The sequence below is a fragment of the Sebastes fasciatus genome, chromosome 24, assembly GCF_043250625.1.
Source record: "Sebastes fasciatus isolate fSebFas1 chromosome 24, fSebFas1.pri, whole genome shotgun sequence".
In the NCBI taxonomy this organism is placed as follows: Eukaryota; Metazoa; Chordata; class Actinopteri; order Perciformes; family Sebastidae; genus Sebastes; species Sebastes fasciatus.
Genome location: NC_133818.1, coordinates 4,795,118 through 4,817,221, shown reverse-complemented (window position 1 = coordinate 4,817,221; position 22,104 = coordinate 4,795,118). Strand labels below are relative to the sequence as shown.

The window sequence follows — 22,104 nt, the reverse complement described above, 5'->3', positions numbered from 1 at the left end:
TGATGAAGTTAGAGGAGATATCTGTTATCCTTTTAAGTGTCAGCCCCTGAAACAGCCACTTTAGACTATTTTAAAGCATCAGATGTCATGTAATGATTGTACTTTTGGGGCTGTGGTACTTCAAGCTGGTCTAAAAGCTGTACTTATACTTTGCATTTTCCCTGTTTCCAAGTTTTTTGCACCCGTGGTCCAACTTTTCTAATTATCTGTCACAGCTGTACTGCAAATAATTTGCGAGTGATTGTAAAAGCTATCCGTACCTGTATCATACAGAAGTCTGTGTGCATTTCTTCATCTTAAACAAACATTTTACACTTGTAAAGTCACTACTTATCACCTGCTCTCACAGCTTTAAAGTCTGACCAGGTGATTCCAGGTGAGAGCTACTTATAATCCACTTTTTCAGTCTTCAATCCTGAAATTCCTGGCTGCACGCCTAAGTGTAAATTGCAGTGTGATGACTACTTTTTATAGCTTCTACAAGACCACGTTTGGCCAAGATGTAAAAAGATTACAGGGAGAGAGATGTATAGAAAACTGACTTCAGCTCTTGTGGTTAAAAAAAAAAACAAGCTTCTTACATGTGGCATTTAAAACCTAAAACATCGAGGCTATTTCTGGATGTATAGACTAGACAGCAGTATAACCACAGGACAGATCGGCCCATGATCGTGCGGAGGACACACACTGTGAGTGGAGAGGCTCAGCAGTCTGAAAACGTGGACGTTATCCAAAAAAAAAGCTCCAGAAAAAACATTAGATCTTACAAAAAACGCAGAGACATCCCTCAAAAAACATTTTTTCAGGCTTTTAGAGAAATGTACGGAAGCTCAGAGAGGCAAGGGAGGAAAGTTTGAGATAATGTGTTGGTAAAACGTGTAAGAAATGATCCTATAATGTGTTGTTTTGCCACCTCATTGGTCATGTGACAGGAAGCTGCAGGCCTACAGTGACCTATCAGGTTAACACACATCTTGTCCCATATTCCCTTACACACCACCTGCATTATTTAACATTTCACAAGTCTGAAAGAACACTCCCGAATTAGCTTCCCCATAGAGAAGAGCTCACCAAACAAGGCCAGCAAATTGACTGACATAGAGGATTAATATATTTCTTTTTTGGTTTGATGCTCATGCATAAGTCGACATGTTCAGCGCAGCCACTAAGAACTTTGTGAAGCAGGTCGGGGACACGGGGAGGTTGATCCCCGTCCCGAGTCTGAGCGAGGCCGACCGCTACCAGCCCCTCAGCCTGGTCACCAGGAAGAGGAAGAGGCACTTCTGGAAGAAGAACAAGTACGCCTCGACCCCCTTCTCTCTGAAAGACATCCTGGTAGGGGAGAAGGAGATCACAGCAGGTAGAGATCAACTTTGGAGTATTTGTTGTGAGATGTTAGGTTTGGTTGAATTGGGCTCTTTTAACATAATTTTTTTCCCCTTTAAGTTCCTTCATGGTTGAGATACAATATCATAAAATCCAAGGCCATGTTCTATTATGGTTGCACCAAATGGGAATATTCTAGATGCATCATTTTATACACGTTTCCCCATAATTTAATCTGACACATTTGTTATCTTTGGACATTTTGGGATCTCCGCAAGAATTTTAAATAAAGTTTTGTGGGTCTGAATAATGTTTGGCTGCACAGCATGAGTTTGCAATGACTGACCAGTGGGTTGATTGTGTTAAAGGGAAGATTCACCAACTTTTATGTGGATGTCAAATCAGTGTTGATGGTAAAAGTAGTCGATTGAAGTAATAAATTCCTCAGTGTGTGCTATATTGACCCAGAAAGCGGAGTTCCCCTGCTTGCGGAGCTGTGCCGGCAGTGCCTACATGTACCAGGATGCATTGGGAGCAAGTTTCTGAGGCTATATCCTCTTGCACAGTTCACGCAGCCGCAGCCTCGGCCTCGGCCTCTCTCCGCAAAATGTACTTTAAATATCAAAAATAAAAGCACTCAATGCAGAAAAAATGCCCCCTTTGAGTGTATAATGTATTTATTTGTATTTGTATGTATTTCAGATATTAATTTGTAAAGTAACTTAGTTGTCAAATTAAATTGTAGTGGGGTAAAAAGCACAATATTGTCCTCTAAACTGTAGTGGGATCATAATTTGATTACATCCTCTTTTTTTATCCTGAAACAGGAGTTTCTTCTTATCAGCTCCTCAACTACGAGGACAAATCAGACGTGGCCCTGAACGGCCGGTTAGGAAACCACCTCATCAACGACGTGGGATTCAACATCAGCGGCTCGGACTCTGTGGCCGTCAAGGCCTCGTTCGGCATCGTCACCAAACACGAGCTGGAGGTGCCCACCTTACTGCGAGAGCTCAACTCCAGGTAACACAACAACACGCTGCTGGTTGTCATAGCAACATCATTATCATCGTCGTATCACTTCAGGCTGATTAGATTAAGAGCCATCTTTGTTATGTTTTATTAATAACCAGGTTGGGTTATCTATTTTTTCATTAATTATTTATCTTTTTTTGAAAAGAGAGATGTTAAGAGTCAGCTGTCATGCAAATGAGATATTATAGATATCTAGATTCATGTTTGTTTGCCAAACAACGGCTATAAGTTGATACCTGACCTCTGACCTCCTTGTGTCAGAGGGAACGTGAGAAGACGGGTTTCCCTGTAAGGATGAATAAATGATTATGTTATTCTACACTGGCACACATACAGGACAGGCTCCATACAGGAGGACAATACAAGACTGTCTTGTTTGACATTAAGAGGTGTCAAACTCAAGAATACGCAACCAAAACGACACATTTCCTTCTCCGCTCTCTCAGGAAAGTGGACCTGGATCACTGCCTGGTGCGTCAGTCCAAGGAGAGCGGTCGGACCGTTCTCTGTGTGGCCGTGGAGAGCATCCGCACCACGCGTCAGTGCTCGCTGACCGTCCACGCCGGCATGAGAGGGACCACCATGAGGGTAAACACATACAAATACAGATGGCAAAATATATATTGCAAAATCTGCAGGTTCTTTTCCTGACTGGATTCACTATTCCTCCCGTCACTCATCTTTCTGTTGTGTTTCAGTTTCAGATCGACGACGGCAGGAACCCCAAAGGTCGAGACAAGGCCATCGTCATCCCGGCTCACACCACCATCGCCTTCAGCATCTGTGAGCTGTTTGTTCGGCTGGACGGGCGACTTGGTAGGAAGACTCCCTCCATCCTTCCCCTACTCTGATCTACTGCTGGAATTAGAAACTGCACCACAGTTTTGCTGACTGCGACTTTAATCCAGCACTAACAGATGAAAGTGAACAGAGCACTTAAAGGATGAGGAGTAATTGAAGGTGTTGCATCAACGCCTGAGGCTCCTCAGCTGTCTTCATGCCACACATTCTTATCTCACTCTAACTATTCATCCACCTTTAAACATGAAAAGGATCTTTCTCTACAGTTATGGTGTCATTATGTCTTATGACCAAGTAACCGTGGCACCTGAAATTACAACGTAGATTATGTTTAATGTGACAAAGTGGTCTAATGGGTACGGTGTCTGACTTTGGATCAGAAGATTGAGGGTTGAAATCTCCGACCTGATTTGAGGGAACATGATGGAAACATGTTGAAGTTGAGCACAATGAAAACAATTCTCACTGCTGCTGTGGCGTTATTTTAGATAATAGAGTATTTCGCTCTGCAGAAACGTGGGCAAAGCGAGCGGCCTACCATCGGAGCTAATTCCCCTCCACAGGAGCTAACCTGGAAGCTGGTCACACCTGACTGAACATCCCAAATGGATCCATTGTTGTTTGTTCTGATCCTGATTAATTGAGAGAAACACAGGCTGCTTATCTCAGATGGTCAGTGCATGGTGCTAATAACGCCAAGGTCATGGCTCGCTAATAATAGTGATGTCTGCAGTTACTCACATGCGAGCTATTTCCCCTCCACTGAGGACAAACTGGGAGGTGGTCACACCCGACTGAACGTCCAACACTTCTCCAATTTTGTTTAGTCTGTCCCGGTTTAATTCTGTTTTGTAAAATAATGAATAAGGCATCTGAATTCAGATCAGAAAATTGAGTCTCTTCGTGATTGAAAGCTGCAGTCTGATTTGAGGAAACATGATGAAAGCATGTTTCCTCAAATCAGGCTGTTTCCTCAAAAAATAAAATAAAAGCAGGCCAGTTAGCTCTGATGGTTTAGCCATTAGTTAGTTAGTTTATGTACTTATACGAAGCCCAACCCTGTTGTTTTTTTAAGTGGTTTTGTTGCCCCACGTTAACAATGTGGCGTGAAATGATAAATGAAAATCCTCAAATGCGTTCTCATGACATGTGGAACGTCCTTAAAATGTCCTGCTATTTATCTGCCTTCCCATGAGATCAGGTTGGATGGTTAGAGCGTAGTGCTAATAATGTCAAGGTCACAGGTTTGATCTCCAAACTGGCTAAACTTTAGCATTAACGGATGTTTCTCCGTGGACATTTTAAGACATCAAAGTAAAATGCACCTGCATTGCTGCCATAATGTTTGATTCACAGCGTCTAGAAGCTGCTCTAAAGTCGACTCTGAACTTCCTCTGTGGTAGATCTTTGTGTAGCTCCGGAGTCTCAAGGTGGGTTTGAGCGTGAGCAGATGAGAGAGCAGCTCGGCGGTTTCATCGGCCACTTCTCGATGGGTCGACTGCGCCGCTTCCTGTCTGGGATCATCTACGGGAGCCCCTTCAGAGCAGGTACAGTAACGACCTCTACTATATTAAAAACACCATTACTTTCATTATACATGGTGTTTTATCCAACCTGTGTTCAGATAACCAAACATTCGAGGAGCTCACCCACTCGGACACCTACATGGACGACATGGTCACCGACTACTACGAGAAAGCAGCCAGCATGACGGACGTGTCCACGGCCTACCTGAGAGAGAGCACCCACACGCGGGTTAACCTGCTCAAACACAACATCCCCAAGGGGCCCTGCGCGCTCTGCGGCATGGGCAACCAGAGGCGGGAAACTGTTTACGGATGTCTGGAGTGCACGCCCGGGGGCCAGAAATACGTCCGGCTGCACGTGGTGCCCTGTTTCGACCTCTGGCACAAATCGCTGAGGTGAAAGAGAAGTCAGGTGCTGCAAAAAATAACTGTTTACCGAGATGTTTTTGAGATGTTCGTTCTTGTAAACTTTCAAATAAAAGTCATGAAAACTGTTCCAGTGAAAGATCTGAACACTTTGATATAAGATACCGCTTTCAGTGCACCTCTGGCACCGACCCATTTCTACACGCGTGCCGTTTGTGTACTGGAGCTGCCAGATGCTGAATTATTCAGCGGGGGTATTGGGTGTAAACGGACCAGAGGGATCGTGTGAAGGCCAGCGACGGCCTGCTTTTGTTCTGGTCCAAGTGTATCATTTATTTAGAGCAGGACCTTTTGCTTTCACTGTGTCCAATATGTGTGTGTATAGTTTTATTTGAAAAGGAAAATTCACTTTAAGTCAATAAGGAAATTTTGGAATTGTTGACTTATGTTACTGCTTTTAAAATTACCTTTATTTAAAGGGAGATTTATCAAGTATTTAATCCTCTTATCAACATGGGAGTGTGCAAATATGCTGCTTTATGCAAATGTATGTATATATTTATTATTGGAAATCAATTAACAACACAAAACAATGACAGATATTGTCCAGAAACCCTCACAGGTACTGCATTTAGCATAGAAACATATGCTCAAATCATAACAAACTGCATGTGATTATCATAAAGTGGGCATGTCTGTAAAGGGGAGACTCGCCATAGAACCCATTTTCATTCACATATCTTGAGGTCAGAGGTCAAGGGACCCCTTTGAAAATGGCCATGATGCAAATTTGGAGCGTTGTTTATCCTCCTTCATGACAAGCTAGTATGACATGGTTGGTACCAGGGGTTTCTGAGGTTTTCTAGTTTCATATACCAGCGTCTTCACTCTTAAAACTGATCAAAAAAATCACAAGTTAGCCAAATTAAAATGTCAATTATCAATACTCAATAATTGCACAAACTGACTGGAGTATATATTTACAAAATACATTTTATTAAGTGTACTCAAAGCCTCAAATGTCAAACGGTTTTACTGTAAATGATGCAACAATAGTCAAAGTGGGAAAGCGTTTTAAAAAATAAAAAAAAAATGCAAAGGAACGTCGGGGAAAAGGGCAAAAAACTTCATTTATTTTGTTGAATGGATATAAAATGTGGCACACTGCAAAGAAAATCCATCTTTGGTCATTTCATCTGTTGGGTCTTAAAGTGTGTTTTTTCCCTTCAACAAAGCAGTTGATTGAGATGATTCCACTTGTCTCTGTGTTATTGATTCATTTTGAATGAACGAGACTGCATAGAAATCTGGAAGGCACACAGGGTTGAATATCTCACCATCATGCTGTTCAATTTTACTTAATTTAAAATATACGATTTGGAACAATCTGTTTTTTTTCTTCTCAAAGTGTTCACATAAACCGCTGATGTTTTGTTGGATATAAAATGTTTAAACATCCTGCCAACAGACAAACAGGAAATGAAAACAAAAGGAATCATCTCATCTTGCCTTTATTCTTTTTAAAGGAAATACTGTATTCTTAGATTAAATGTTCAAGCGGACATTTCTTGCAGTGTAGAGGATGGGAAACAACAGGAACCAAAAGTTCTTCTTCTTCTTCTTCTTCTTCCTCTTCCTCTTCTTCCTCTTCTTCTTCTTCTTCTTCTTCTTCCTCTTCTTCTTCTTCTTCTTCTTCAGGTAAAAACTACTCAGCGTTGTCGGTCCCAGCGCCAGATCGAGGCGTCGTCACACACGGCTATCAAAATGCTGCTGTCGCGGCTGAAGCTGGTTTGCCGGATGGCCGACGTGCATTTGGGGAGGGTCAGCGTGGTGCACCTGCAGATGGAGAGGACGTTTTTACAAATTTCATACATGCTGGTTGAAATCTATCAAATACAGCAGCCGTTTCACACTTCATTCTGACATTTTTGCATAAAAATTACTTTCAATTATCAAAATAGATAAACTAATTGATTAGCTGACTAATCGTTGCAGCTCTCCAGTGTGAGGATCTGTTGATTTTCTGTTTTATATCATTGTAAACTGATTATTTTTGGACTGTTGATCAGACAAAACAACACATTTGAAGACAAATTGTGATAGGGATAGTTTTGTACTCTTTTCTGACCCTTAACGGACCAAAGGATTGATCAAGAAAATGAAAATAATTGTTAGTTTCAGCCCTAAAACACATTCAGTTTACAACAGAACAGATATTTATTGTCATTTTTGCTTGATAAATTAATTGAAGTAAAAAGAAATTACTAATAATAAAATTAAATATATATTATTTTATTATATACATTATATTTTGTTTTGTTGTGTGGCCTTTTATCCTTGGAAAAATAAATAAATAAATAATTAATAAATAAATAAAATCACTTAAAGTAATTTTAACTTTTAAGCAAATAAAATGAATGAATAAACACCCGCTGACTCATTCCCAGTGCCTCTTTTATGTCCCGTTACACCATAAATGAGGATGTTTTGAAGATGTTTGTGCCTCAGAAACTATTTACTTTAGACGTTATTATGTCAATAAGTGTGTCATACTGTTGGGCTTTGCTGTTCACTAGAGCATCCGTCACAATCTGTGCTAAATAATGCAACGTGACAATATGGAAAAGAAAGGATGCCACAAAACCAACAGCTTCACAATCACAGCCCACCAGTCTGGTATGAAACATAATATTCATATTTTGTGGATTTATCATCATCAGTGACAGGCGGAGTGTCCTGGCTGTCAACGAGGATTAAAAGCGTCACTTATCTGTTATGATAAAAACCATACTTTGCTTTGTGAGGGTCTTCCGCTTCAAGGTCCCACACGTAAAGCTTCCCCACCTGGTTTCCCAGAGCCAGCATCTGGAAATCAGCATCACAGGAGACTAAACATCAGCGACAGACTAAAAGAGATCTAAGCTGCACTTTTGGTGTCGTGATTGTAGCTGAAAACATTCAACTGATAAAACAACTTTAGGGATCAAATCATATCTAAGACTCCTAGAGTTCACCTTCTGCCAGAAGTCCATGGAGAAGCGCATGTACCAGATGTCACACTGGCTGTAATCGAAGCGTCCCAGAACCGTCACGTTTGACTCGTTCGGTTTAATGTGATCGACGTCCTCCTCCATCTTTCCTGGTTTCCAGCAGACGATGGCGTTTTCACAGGACTGCAGCGAGACAGGACGGACAAATACGGAGCGTGTTATTAAATAGTTACAGCTACATTTATAGCAGTATTGTGTTTGTATTTTACCAGAAAATGTGAATTTTCAGAATAGAACATATTAGAGCTGTAACGATTAATCGATTAGTTGTCAACTATTAAATTACTCGCCAACTATTTTTATAATTAATTAATCGGTTTGAGTAATTTTTTAAGAAAATAAAAGTCTAAATTCTCTGATTTTAGCTTCTTAAATGTGAATATTTTCTGGTTTCTTTACTCTTCTATGACAGTAAAATTAATATCTTTGAGTTGTGGACAAAACAAGACATGTGAGGACGTCATCTTGGGCTTTGGGAAACACTGATCTACATTTTTCACCATTTTACAGACCAGAAAATGTATTGATTAATCAAGAAAATAATTGTTAGATCAGCCCTAGAACATATTTAAGATCACCACTAGGTGGCCTCAAAGTATTCAAAACACTTTTTGCACTTTATTGTGTAAGATTTAATTTAAAATTGATTTAATTTCCTTTTTTTTGCAATTAATTCTACACAAAACAACCTATAACAAAGAGACCAGGGCTTCAACTAACCATTATTTTCTCGATTAATTGATTAGTTGTTTGGTCTATAAAATGTCAGAAAAAAGCCCAAGATGACAACATTAAAAATGTATAAAAACATGTTTTTGCTTTGTCATTATGGATAATTAAATTGAATTAGTTGCCAAAAGAAGTAAATTTAATTGATTTTAAGTTCAGTTTTTACTTGGTAGCCACTATAAATCTCTTTACACTCACTACTAACTTGCCTTGGAGAGAATAAGATCCCCGAGCCACCGCACACAGTCCACATAGTTTCTATGGATGTCTCGTGTTGAGAAGTCGGGGAAGTGAATTTTCTGTGAGACGAAAGGCCTGAAGGAAACAAACACAATTAAATCATGAAAACTGAAGATTTGAAAGCCAACACTGATAAAAAGTGATTTGTTTACCTGTTGGTCTTGGAGGGGTTGTACTCATAAGACCCGCGGATGGCTTTCTGCATCCTCTCTGAATTGATTCGCCAAAGCTTTAAGGAGTGGTCCATCCCACATGACATAATCTTTTCACCCAGAAGATCAAAATCCTTAAAAATAAACATAAAAAAAACATTAAATCCAGGTATTGTTTGAGGTTTATTGTTATTCACAGAGGGGCTAAATACTCACAGCACTCAGGACTTCATCACGATGACCTTCCACACCGCCGAATATCGCCACTAATGTGTCCGTCTGGATGTTCCATAGACGAAGGGCGTGATCTGAGGAAACACGTCCAGTCACAAATGAATAAAAAACAATGCAATAAACATTCTATTTCCCTTCAGGAGTTTAACAGATTATCCCAGCAGTTTGTGTTTCTGGTCAAACAAACAAACACCAGCAGAATTTTGCCTCCATTAAAGGGATAGTTTGGGTGTTTTGAAGTGGTATTGTATGCTTCTTCTCCATAGTCAGTGTATAACCTACAGTAGATGGAGTTAGGAGTAACAGCACAGGAGCAAAGTAATGTACTGCTGAGGACGGGGGCAGCAAAACATATTTTAGACACCTAAAAATCTGTTTAAGTGTACGCTATATTTTCACCGCTTTACTCCTGTCTGCTTCTCCAAACTTCATCGACTGTAGACTATGGAGAAGTACCTCACACAACCTCACTTCAAAACACCTGAACTATCACTTTAAAAGGAAGAAAATCAGGTTAAACTACTTGGTTTAATGTGTAACTCCATCAAAAGTGAACTGCTGTTGCTCTTTACAATCTAATTAATGTATCACGTGCAGCTGTTGGTCCAGTGATCGTGAGGCAGCAGCTGAATCAAATGAGTGACATCTCCTCTACACTGATCCAACAGTGAACATCATGATGCCCTTTAAGCGAGGCGAGGCCTACGTGGTGTGAATTTAACAACTTAAAAGCAGGTTGTAACTGGAAAACAATATGAAGTGTGCTTAGTCAACATTCACCTGATTGAATAAATGATTAAACCTCACATGACGCTTATCTAGTCAGCCCTGCTGTGTGCTTTTACCTGAGCCACCAGAGGCTCCGATTAAGGAACCACCTGACAATCACATGGTTATAACAACTATCCTGCATATTTCTAAAACTTTATAGACATGTTTGTGCCACAAAGAAGGTAGTAACACATCTATAAAGTTGATATTGCATCCACAAACAGGGCATTTTCACGTGTCACTGATGTCGTATTCAGTTTACTAAAGGAATAAGTGACATATTGTCCTTTTACTGGCTTTTCTGTGTCATAGTTTAATTGTATTATTATTGTAATTGTAGGTTTTTGTTACCTTTGCTGACAGACAGGAGGAGATTTGGATCCCTCGGATGAAACTTGAGCTCATTGATGGCATTTCCATGACCTACGTAATGCTGGATATGAACACAAAAAAGGTTAAAATTGCAGACATGATCTTGATTTATTCAGAAGGAGGTTACTCCCAGAAGAAATGTGACACTGGGTAATGTTGAATTTAACCAGGGAAACACAGTCAGGGCGCCTACAAGCTAATTAAATCTATTGGCTATGAGAAGACAGCTCAGCTTTACCTTGATACACTGCATTGTGATGTGATTGATCACCCGGATGATGCCGCGAGACCCGGCAACAGCCAACAGGGGATGGCTTGTGTTGGTGTCGTAGGTCCAGGCACATGTATAGAAGTTCTCATCTGCCTTTATACACGTTTAGTAAAGGAAATTAAAACAAAAGACCAGACCAGAACTTCCTCCCCAGTCTGCAGAGATGCACTCATATCTAAAGAGAGCCTGATGGGATGATACCAAAGTGGCTCTGCTTCTCTATAAACACTTTAATACTTGTCTGTTGTCACGGTGCCAGTTAGCTGATTCTTATCTTGTTCAAATAACAACATTTCTATGCAAACATTTCAAGTATGCCCTTATCTTAATTCAGTCATTGTTTGGTTTTAGCTCAGCACACAAGGGATGTATTGATCTGTGTTGACTTCCTGGCGTCTGGGTTGTATAACAGCTGTTTAAAATGAAAGCAACTTGAACTCAAAAACTTTGTTTGAGTGACAGAACGACAATGAGGAAGTTTTAAAAAAGCATCTCAAGCAAGTGAAAGGATACGTCTGCATCGACGTAAGACTGCAAGAGTCTTATTTCTCCCTGAGAGTGACATTCATACAGAGTTACCTGAAGAAGAAAAGACAGCACAGGTCAAGTATGGAACAAGACAAACATCACAACATGTTCAAATCCCTTATCGCTCAAATCCCTCGTCATCACTCACCCTGTTACTCCCGACGGTGGCGAACACCAGCGGGTCTCCCTCCTTGCTGTGCCAGTTAAACTGGACGCCAAACAGCGGCTGGCCGTGGTCCTCCTGTGGAAATCATTACATCATTATTAATGAAATTCAGAGGGTGAAATGAACACAAGTCACCTGACATATGCTGGAGATTTAAGCGTGTGATTAGACTGTACTCCTTTACAGATCTACTGTGATGATCCAACAGTTATGAAGCTGTATGGAAGAAGAGGTTTTGATAGAGAGGACAGGAAATGAACAACGTGCTGTCAACATATAGTTAATGTCGGTGTCTGTACTCACCCTCAGGCTGTTGACACATTTAAAGGAATATTTGCACTTCTTGGACTTCCACTTGCCCTTGCCCCAGTTCTTCCTGCTCGGGGCGTTGGCGGTGTTGGTGGGCGTGTCTGGGCGCTCTGCGTTGGTTCCACTCTCGACACTGGCAGCATCATCCTGCAAAATGCAAATAGTTACAGGTGATGTTTAATATTTCTCTTGCACAAATGACAGATTACCATGTCGGTAGGAAAATATTACTTAACCCGTATCTGGACTGGAGCTCTTATAGACATATTATTAACAGGTGACAAGCAACAGTGCACACAGAGCATGTTATTTTGTAATATAAGGTATACAATAATCTGCATTACATCTATCTTAGCATATTGTTACAGTACTGAGCTTATGTTGCAGGCAGTATTTACATTATTTACTTCATGTCTAGAGCCTCGAAGCACTTCATTCTTGCACAATAATCTTAATATAACACGTTTTGCACCATAACTCTGCTGACAGGAGGTAAATAATGATTGCAAAGAGACCAAAATGTCTCTGATGCTATCTGCCATCCATCCCTCATTAACCCAAGTTATGTTTTATCATCTCTCAAACCTTAATTCAACTCAACATGATGATTTCTCTCCTTCATTAACTGGTAAGAGGGAGGGAGAGACATAGAGAGAGAGAGAGGAAGAGAGAGAGAGAGAGGGACAGAGAGATAGAGATGGAGAGAGATAGATGGAGAAAGAGAGAGAGAGATAGAGAAAGAGAGAGAGAGATGGGGAGAGAGAGAGAGGGACAGAGAGATAGAGAGGGAGAAAGAGAGAGAGATGGGGAGAGAGAGAGGGACAGAGAGAGAGAGAGAGAGAGAGAGATGGAGAAAGAGAGAGAGAGATAGAGAAAGAGAGAGAGAGATGGGGAGAGAGAGAGAGGGACAGAGAGATAGAGAGGGAGAAAGAGAGAGAGATGGGGAGAGAGAGAGGGACAGAGAGAGAGAGAGAGAGAGAGATGGAGAAAGAGAGAGAGAGATAGAGAAAGAGAGAGAGAGATGGGGAGAGAGAGAGAGGGACAGAGAGATAGAGAGGGAGAAAGAGAGAGAGATGGGGAGAGAGAGAGGGACAGAGAGAGAGAGAGAGAGAGAGAGATGGAGAAAGAGAGATGGGGAGAGAGAGAGGGACAGAGAGACATAGAGATTGAGAGAGAGAGATGGGGAGAGAGAGAGGTAGAGAAAGAGAGAGAGAGGTAGAGAAAGAGAGAGAGAGAGACACAGAGAGAAAGACAGCCTGTTTGAAGCACCTTTCCCTCCAGAGACATGAAGCTAACTGTGCTGTATGTTGACAGACTGACAGACTGGTTGTTCTCATCTCAGCTGAATCTCAGCGCCGGTTCACATGACAACAAAGCTGCTAGCTAGCTAGCACCTTTAGCTCGATGCTAACTCTCTAAAAACACATTTATGGCTCATTCGTCTTCACAGAAACAACACAGTTTAACAGCTTACGTTCTCGTCTCCTGATAGATCCGGGTTACTGTTCTCGTCGCTGCTTAGTTTCTGTTTTTTCGCCGGTATTTCTTTTCCCGCTTGAGAGGGAGACTCGGACATGCTTTTATTTTCCCTCATTTTGGCTCAAAACTCCTCCTCTTCCGGTTCCGCCAGCCGCAAGGGCTGCTGGGTATGGTAGTTTTGACTCCTCGGGTTGTAGTTCCATTTAATTCCACTATATTTCAGTCAAATTTAGAAGGAATTTTTTTTTTATTTGTGCTTTTCTCCTTTAGTTTTGAGTGTAACTTTAATTATTAACTTAACATTATTTAAAAAAATCTTTTACAATAACATTTTGATTGAATAACTAAATAATGACCAATTTTAGCAGGTGCAACCCTAGAAATTATCATTCAGGTCTACCTACATGTAGGATTTTAAATAGATAATTCATACTTTCTCACACAAAAAGTGCAATAAACAAGTGCAATACCTCAATCATATATCCTATACTGTATATACTCTATATGTTCTTAATATGCCCTTGTACAAAGTATTTCCTTTTATAATTGTAATATAACTTATTATTTTTAATGGAGCTTCCCAGCAAAAAGCATTTCACACGATTGTACTTGTATAACCAGCGTGACAATAAACATCTTGAATCTTGAATATGCACAATATTATCATGGAACTCAGTGCTATTTTCAAAGGCATTAAAAGCACTAATGTTTAATGTTACATTGCATTGAGGGAATCCAGTTGAGGTGGTTCACATACAAAGGATGCCAGTTCTGGTTGTCTATTACAAAGCACCTTCAACTGCATGTCCTATAAAGGTATTTTACAACATCTAATATATCTTTTTGTAATCTTTAGGAGGCCCTGCACAACCATACACGTGTTAAAATGTGGATGTGAGCTATGCTGGCGGGTACATGAGGTCACAATAAGTGTAATAAAACTGACAGGGGAGTGATCAATCAAGTCCTGAGATTGTTCACACCTGGTATTAACATGCGTCCTCAGTGATCCGATAGCAAGTGGACAGCTTTAAGTACGTCTGTTCACACCTGGCATTAAAATACGTCTCCACATGCGTCTTCAGTGGCTTGTTTATTCACCTTTGGGGCGCGTTGATCCCGCTGGAATCACCTGTGTGTGCAGGACCTTTAACCAAACTGAATGCAGGCCAAAGAAAGCATTAAAATATGCACATTTACATGTATTTAATAAAAAAAAAACTGTTTACAATCATAATGTTTTCTGAAGTAGACAAAAATCTGTTTGCTTTTACAGTCCATCATTATTGTTCTCTATTTGCCGTGATATCTGGATGACTTCAGGCCTACAGCATCAACTCTGCATCCTCCAGGGAGGCCACGCTCATCTCCTCAGCCTGCTCTTCATCCTCCTCATCCTCCTCCTCCTGGTCTCCGATGTCCTCCTCAGCTGCTCTCTTTACGCCCCTCTGCTTCGACAGGGCCGTTGCGTAGCGAATGTTATACATGTTGAAGTCGCACCTGGACAAAGAAAAAGATTCTGATTAAGTAACTGTGATTCAGCTCATTGTGAGACAGTGGGGGTTGATGTTGCCAACATGTTGAGACTTACAGTTTGGACATGTTGTCAAAGTGTCTCTGGATGCTCTTCTGCAGCGCCTGTAGTGTGGGCAGTATGGCTCCTGACCTGCACACAAGATAAACACAATCACTCACAATTATATAGAAACAGACAAAACAAATGAATAGAAACAGAAATAAGGGAGCGGGAGCCGACCTGTTCTTGAGCTTCTGTCCGTGCAGCATGAGCAGGCTCTTGGCCCACATCATGTAGAACTGCAGGTGACCCGACTTCTCCAAACTCGCCGCCACGAAGCCCAGCAGCTTCTCGACGTAAACGTCAGGAAGAGAGCCACAAACCACTCGGACTGGAACACAAACGATCCTTTATCATTCATCACTTCTAGAGGTAGTAAATATTATTAACTAATATGTGAAAATTCACTCACTCTGCTCGTGCGGCACCGTTTCCAACACTTCCTGCTTGAGGGCGTTTTCGTTGAGTCTAAACGCCAGGACGATGGCTGGCGCCCACTCCTGAAGCCGCAGCTGCTTACGTATGCTGACCGGCGTCACGTCCAGGTCGAGGTCGTAGGGGTCAAAGACCAGAGATCCATCGAGGGAGTAGACCAGCAGGCCCTCGGTGGTGGTGGCCGCCCAGCTACGACCTGAGACGAGACAAAACCAGTTTATTAAACACCAGTTTCCCCTCGCATTGTCTTCTAAACATGAAAACAAATTACAGGATGGAATGTGACCATTATGGGTTTCCTTTCCTTCCTCAACTTGTTGGACAATTTGGAATGTATTTCCAAAACATCATCAACATTTTTATCTCCTTTGTCCTGCTCACAAACCTTGATAAAGCCGACCTACCGGTAGGGGAGAACCGCAGCGAGCTCACTCTGATCTCTGGCTTGAAGTGTCGAGAACTCATATCACCTGGAAAGAGGCACAGAAAGAAATCAGAATTCAGTTATTTCCAAACTAAGCACAGCTAAGCAACACGCGCGAGCAACAGGACACTGGCTTTCGTTGACTTAACAGCCACAGGTGTCGCTGTTAACAAGCAATTTCTGATTCTTACAAACAGTCCCTTTAATGACAGCTGGTCTAAGTGTTGAAGTGAGCGTCGTACCTCTCCTGACTCCAGGGAGACTGATGTTGACCCCGTCCCCGTCTCCAGCTCCCTCGTCCACCAGAGCCAGGCTGCCGAACTCAGTCATCTTCCGTCGGTCCAGGAACTCCTGAAGGCAACGTAGGAACACGACATTTAGTGACATTCAACAACCAAGTAAATATGTTTGTAATCGCTGTGCTGAAGGCGAGGCCGTACCTCCATGGCGTCGAAGGACAGGTTGCAGGAGATCTCAAACTTCTTCATGAGCATCTGCTCCTTGACGTTGTAGATGCAGACCATCTTGGACTGGCCTCCTGCCAGGATCGACTCCCCGTCCGCCGAGTAGCACAGCGACGTGAAGGACCTGAAGGAGGAAACATAACCTGAATCATAAACTCCACAAAAAGCCATCAGATCAGACTTCTCCTTTGTGGTTTGGACCAAGTTCACTTCTCTCACTCACTTGCCCTTTGCGGACTGCTTGGCTGTGATTTTATCCGTCTCTTTGCGGCCCGTCTCCAGGTCATGTCGTCCGGCCACGGAGCCGGTTTGTGTGGCTGTTTGTGGGTTCCAGAAAGAGATCTCCCCGTTCAGAGTGGCCACGGCCAACTCCTGACCATCGGGGCGGTACGTCACTGACAAACCTGAGGACAAAACAAATGACTCCAGTTGAAACGCAGGTTTTGTTCCTCAAAAGGTTCCCTGTAAAGTTCCTGCAGCGTGTACATCCTATTTGAACTTTGGTGCCCCCCTAGTGGCCGTATAAAAACTGTATTTACCATCAGAGCTGAGGGGAAGTGTTTCTTTGACCTGCCAGCTGTCCAACATGTCCCACAGCCGGACGGTGCGATCCCACGAGGCGCTGGCCAGGATGGACTGGACCGGGCTGAAACACAGGTAGCTCACCGGACCCTCGTGACCTCCGAGGACCTGGTCAACCACAGGGAGGAGGCAGGCGGGGTGAATAAGAGCGGATTTAAACACACATTAATATTAATATGTGTCATTATGTTCCTACCTCCAGCAGTCGGCCGGTCTGCATGGACCACAGGAAGATCTCAAAGGAATCCTGGGCTCCGGCAGTCACCAGCTCTCCGCTCATATCTACAGCGAGGGAGGAGAACTGAGCGGGACGCGGCGAAGTGAACGTCCTGAAGTTTCTGTACCTGTAATAAATAAAACGTACCCACACATTTAAAAGTCATTTCTCTTTAGACACAAAGACATTTCTGTTCCGTCTCCATCAAATGTTGGAAGTCAACCAGCTTCGGCGTAAGTCACCTACCTATGCAGGTCGAACGCTCTGACTGTCCCGTCCAGAGAAGCGCTGACGATGACGAAGCCGCTGGAGGTGAAGGTGACTTTGGTGACGCTGCTGGTGTGCTCTGTGAAGGTGACGAAGCAGAGGCCGCTGTTGGTGTTCCACACTTTGACCTGCGGAGATGAAACCACAGTCTGGATCTGGATCTCCGACACAAACACATTTCATTTTCAATCCCCCTGAAATTAAAATATAGGTTGAGCGCTCACTTTGCCGTCGTCGCCTCCTGTTGCGATGTACTGTCCGTCTGGTGAGTACGCCAGCGCCGCCATGTTGTTGAAGTGTCCCTGCTGCTTGAAGACGTACGACTCGCTCTGCCACTCCCACACCAGCAGCTGACCCATCCCTGAAACAACAACACTTATATTTTTAAGTTCGCTTTCACAAACCATAGTCCGTTTGGCAAGTCCGAAACTTTTGGTTTGTTTTCTTTTTCGTCTCAAGAGCTGCCACCTCTATGCAGGGAATCACAGACTTTGAAATATTGCTGTCGAAGTTTGACTCGGTACTGATCTACTGTGCACACAAATCCCTTCTCCTTCAGTTCATCTTTTATTGGACTTTATTTATCATATCCTGCGTTCACAACTGCCCAAACAAACCGCATCTTAGTTCAATTAAAACAGACTCCACCCTAAAAAACAAAAACAGGTTCTTAATTAATTAAAAAATACATAATAAGACTTCTTACCTGAGCAGCCGAAGCCGATCCAGTCTCCAGTGCTGTTTATAGATACTGAGGAGATTCTCTGGTCTGAAATACTGGAAGGAGAAGCATTCAAATAAACAAAGGTAGCATCACTTAAATGGGAAAACAATGCTTTTTAAAATCTACGCTGTCAGTAGGTTTTCTGCTGTGTACTCGACTAAAAATCTCATAACTAAAAACTGAACTGTTCTCTCACCTTAGGGAGTGAATAAGGTTAAACTCTGGGAGTTCGTGCAGGTGGAAGATTCCCGAGGCGAAACCAGTGACCAGGATGTGAGTCGGCTTGTGGTAGGCGGCGGCTGTCAAGTTGTTAAAATCCCCCTCCTTGTTGAAGAAGTGTCTACAAGAGCAGACAACAGGAAAAGAAAGAAAGTTTATCCTTCATCATCTGGTTTTTCTTCACTTTGTCTTTGTCTGGGAAGAAGATTTTGCAGTTTCTGGCGCTTTAATTGAAAATAAAATGATTCAAAGCTGCAGCACCTGCTGATTTTATTACAAATGCTGATGCTGCCATCATAGTTTTAGAGCAGCCAAGGGACAAACAAACCAGAGCTTTGTGAAGAGCCAAAAGCCTAATGGAGAGCGGGATAATTGCCACTCAAAGTGTCAAAGAATGAACATTACAGTGTTGTTGGAAGGACTTCTGGCTGAGAGGTTGGAATGAAAAACTGGCTATTTGTTGAGAAGTAAAGAAAAGGAAGATGCATCTTACTTGCTCATCTGCTTGTATCGAACGTTTTTGGTCTTCTCCTTCTCTTTAGGAGCTTCAGCTTTCCCTCTGATGACCTCTCCCTCCTCTTTGTCCTCCACATCCTCCTCCTCCTCCTCTTCGTCCCCCTGCCTCTGGGGCTTGGGTTTGTCCTGGCTCTTCGTGAGGACAAGGCCGTCCAGCTCGGTGTCGCTCTCCCAGACACACAGCGTCCCGTCCTGGCTCACCGTGTACAGCTGACAACACGGGAACAAAATATTATCAGAGTCTCTTTCTTTTGAATTATTACGCTACGTATGCTTTCAGCTTAAATCACAAAGCAGTGAAAGGTAACTCACATCCAGGCTGTCCTTCTCAAAGAAGCAGCCCACGATGACGTCCTTGTGTCCACCGAGGGAGTAGTAGATGAGGTTGGCCCAGCGCTCAGCACCAAACACCCACGTTGACATGTCTTTGCTGCCCACCACAAAACACCTGAAGCATAACATCACAACCATGATGCATTGCTTCTCAGTTACAGGCTTTTTGTATGTCTAATAAACTTTTACTCACTTGGAGTCGTCCGTCCAGTCGATGCAGGTGGTCTCATCGTAGGGGCCGTAGTAGCTCTTGTCCAACACGAAGGCGTTATACTCGCGCTGCTTTCCAGGAGCGTGGTACATCAGAGCTACGTTGTCCTTCGTAACAACAAACTTCCTGAGAAGGAACAAACACGTCAAAGCTCAGCATCGTTTTTGTTTGACTTCAGGTAACTGTCCCACTATGGAGGACGGAAACTACAAAAATCCTCTTTTATTTATTTTTTATTAACTTTCAAATGTATGTATTTTTTTTGCATTTATTTTTTATTTATTTAGTCATTATTAAAATGTATGTATTTATTTATTCATGCATGTTTTTTCCCTTTGCATTACCCCCCATTTCGTGTCTCCAAATGTATTTAGTTTTTGTATTCATTTATTCATACATTTCTTTATGCAATTATGCCTCATTACGCAAATGACGGGCTGTCATTGAACGTTTATGATGGGGTCATTACAAAGGGAAATTCATACATAAATAAATAAATAATACATAAATAAATATATACAATTTAATAATAAAAAATCAAATGTAAAAATAAATCTAAAAAAAATTAAAAATAAAATAAATGCAAAAATAAATACATAAATTTAAAAGTTAATAAAAAATAAATGAATAAATAAAAGGGGAAATTTAATAGAAGATTAGATGAATAGTGGAAGTAATAAAAAGATAAATAAATAAAGAAGCAAATTAAATATATATTAATATATTTATGTCTCATTTCATCAATTAATTAATTCCTACATTTATTTTTTATTATTATTTTTGGTTAATTTATTGGCATATTTATTTATTTATCAAGTCATTTATTATTATTATTTTTATTCTGGCAGGTTCCGTCCTGCTGCTTTTTTTGGTCATATATGACAGTACATGAAATATCGTTGGGGTTTGGACTGATGGGCGGATAAAATAAGTTATTTGAACACGTCACCGTGGGGTCTGGCAAATTGTGTTTTTAACATTTTATTAATTTAGTTCATCAGACTTACCTGCCATCAGGTGAGAAGCGGATGCTGCTGACAGGCTTGTGAAAGTGGAAATGATGAAGGACGGCTCTGGTGACGAGACTGACCAGCAACGCAGCACCATCTGTGTGACATATTTGGATTTGTGTTTTGTTTTTTTTGCAACAGGACACAAACTCTTGAATTCACACATAAGAAAAAGTTTTATCTTACCTTCATCCACCACGACTGCTAAGTTTCCATCAGGAGAGAGACCCACACATGTTATGTTTTTTGTTGTGGAGATGGGTAATGTCTCAGATGTGTTGCTAGAGGACAGAGAAGAAACAACTTTTATTTACCAAGATCACCTGTTAATTCATGCATTATTTACTCTCTTGCAACTAGATTTGCAGACATGGATTCTGCAGAGCATCCAGGTGTCATATAAAAGTAAGACTAGTCTGAAACACCATGCATATATCAGCATGAACAATTCCTCATGTTATCATGTATTTAAATCATGACTTACTTCTTCAGGTCGAAGACAGAGACTCTGTTTCCAACCGGACTGATCACAGCGTTGCCATCTTTAGAGAAACTCAAGTTTCCCTGCCGATAGACTGCTCCGAGCAGATTGGAAAACTACAATGAAGAGACAGAGGTTTTCTTTATTAAATCACTCATAAGATAAGATAAGATGTTCCTTTATTAGTCCGGCAGTAGGGAAATGTGCAGTGTACAGCAGCAAAGGGGATAGTGCAAAAAACAAGATGCATCAGCTAACACAGTAAAAAAGAGCTAAACAAAGTGTAACAAAATATGAACCATTTAAATAGAAGGAAGTATAAAAATAGGAGCAGTATATACAGTATTGACAATAAACAGACTATTAACAAAATTGCACAAGTGGAAAATGATATTGCAAAGTGAGAATGAATGAATAAATAAATGAAATTCCACCTGAAAATATCAGGTTATTGTCAGTTTTTTGGTGTGTAAGTGATCTACTGGGAGCAGTGCTGGTTGTGGAGTCCTCTGTGCATCTAAGGAGAGAAACTTCACACCAAACTCCATTCAAAAAAGTGGGGATTTAACAGCATCTTGCTTACAAGCAGGTAAGAATATATAAATAGATAAATAAAATGACTTCAACCTGTTAACAAAACAAAAGTAACATGTTCGGGTTAACTTAGGACTTCATTGAAATGTTATTAATATAAGATATTTTAATGGAAGAGCCCATGTAAAAATGGATAACATACCATTAAATGCAGCCGAACTTTAGTGTGAATGCTAATACCCTATAATAAAAAGTATTATTGTGCTACATGACTGTTTACCTTCACCAATATGAAATTACATACTAAATTGATCATTTTTTTAATGGAGTTTGGTGTGGAGTTCTCTCCCATAACACTCAGCAGATATAGATGTACTTACCCTATAAGCAAACTTCATTTTACTGTATTTCCTTTAAACTTCACGCATTTATCTTCTTTTTAAGTCTTCGTTTTTCTCTGTAGAAGTGTAAATAGTAAATATAGGGCTGATGTTACACATGCTTCTTCCTCCACTACTCCACTTCTTCCACACGTGTTTGTTGACACTTGACACATCCGGTCCGAGGTGAGTGTTTCAGTTAAAGAAACTCCGCCCTCTAGTGGCAGGGAGGGTAAACGACTGCAAATAAAATAAAATAAATAAAATAAAATAAAATAAAATAAAATAAAATAAAATAAAATAAAATAAAATAAAATAAAATAAAATAAAATAAAATAAAATAAAATAAAATAAAATAAAATAAAATAAAATAAAA

General features: G+C 41.1%; 3 protein-coding genes across 5 annotated transcripts; 1 reads left to right on the top strand and 2 right to left on the bottom strand.

Moving 5' to 3' along the window:
* Positions 1–1,070: 1,070 nt before the first annotated feature.
* Positions 1,071–5,116, top strand: pjvk (pejvakin). Of its 2 annotated transcripts, XM_074627518.1 has the most exons (6): positions 1,071–1,360; positions 2,154–2,349; positions 2,808–2,949; positions 3,060–3,177; positions 4,566–4,612; positions 4,741–5,116. In XM_074627518.1, the coding sequence occupies exons 1-6, from the start codon at positions 1,150–1,152 to the stop codon at positions 5,086–5,088; spliced, it is 1,062 nt and encodes a 353-aa protein (XP_074483619.1). In that variant the 5' UTR covers positions 1,071–1,149; the 3' UTR covers positions 5,089–5,116. The 2 variants fall into 2 exon arrangements, with proteins under 2 accessions (XP_074483619.1, XP_074483620.1); XM_074627519.1 differs by lacking the exon at positions 4,566–4,612 and having other exon boundaries at positions 4,787–5,116.
* A 1,433-nt stretch (positions 5,117–6,549) lies between these two features.
* Positions 6,550–13,557, bottom strand: eed (embryonic ectoderm development). 2 transcript variants are annotated; one of them, XM_074627506.1, is made up of 13 exons: positions 13,351–13,557; positions 11,871–12,023; positions 11,550–11,642; positions 11,387–11,452; positions 10,841–10,966; positions 10,582–10,663; positions 9,442–9,533; positions 9,226–9,359; positions 9,043–9,148; positions 8,069–8,227; positions 7,846–7,919; positions 6,761–6,890; positions 6,550–6,699 (listed from the first exon to the last, which is right to left on the bottom strand). In XM_074627506.1, the coding sequence occupies exons 1-12, from the start codon at positions 13,468–13,470 to the stop codon at positions 6,764–6,766; spliced, it is 1,332 nt and encodes a 443-aa protein (XP_074483607.1). In that variant the 5' UTR covers positions 13,471–13,557; the 3' UTR covers positions 6,550–6,699; positions 6,761–6,763. The 2 variants fall into 2 exon arrangements, with proteins under 2 accessions (XP_074483607.1, XP_074483606.1); XM_074627505.1 differs by having other exon boundaries at positions 6,550–6,690.
* A 479-nt stretch (positions 13,558–14,036) lies between these two features.
* On the bottom strand, positions 14,037–21,914 carry pwp2h (PWP2 small subunit processome component). Its single transcript, XM_074627504.1, has 21 exons — positions 21,729–21,914; positions 20,818–20,930; positions 20,520–20,614; positions 20,331–20,430; positions 19,306–19,449; positions 19,092–19,227; positions 18,757–18,989; positions 18,241–18,384; positions 18,027–18,097; positions 17,545–17,681; positions 17,300–17,448; positions 17,033–17,180; positions 16,794–16,944; positions 16,478–16,658; positions 16,231–16,378; positions 16,033–16,141; positions 15,771–15,836; positions 15,344–15,562; positions 15,112–15,262; positions 14,947–15,021; positions 14,037–14,855 (listed from the first exon to the last, which is right to left on the bottom strand). Exons 1-21 carry the CDS (start codon positions 21,744–21,746, stop codon positions 14,681–14,683), a joined length of 2,763 nt encoding a protein of 920 aa, XP_074483605.1. The 5' UTR covers positions 21,747–21,914; the 3' UTR covers positions 14,037–14,680.
* Positions 21,915–22,104: the final 190 nt, after the last annotated feature.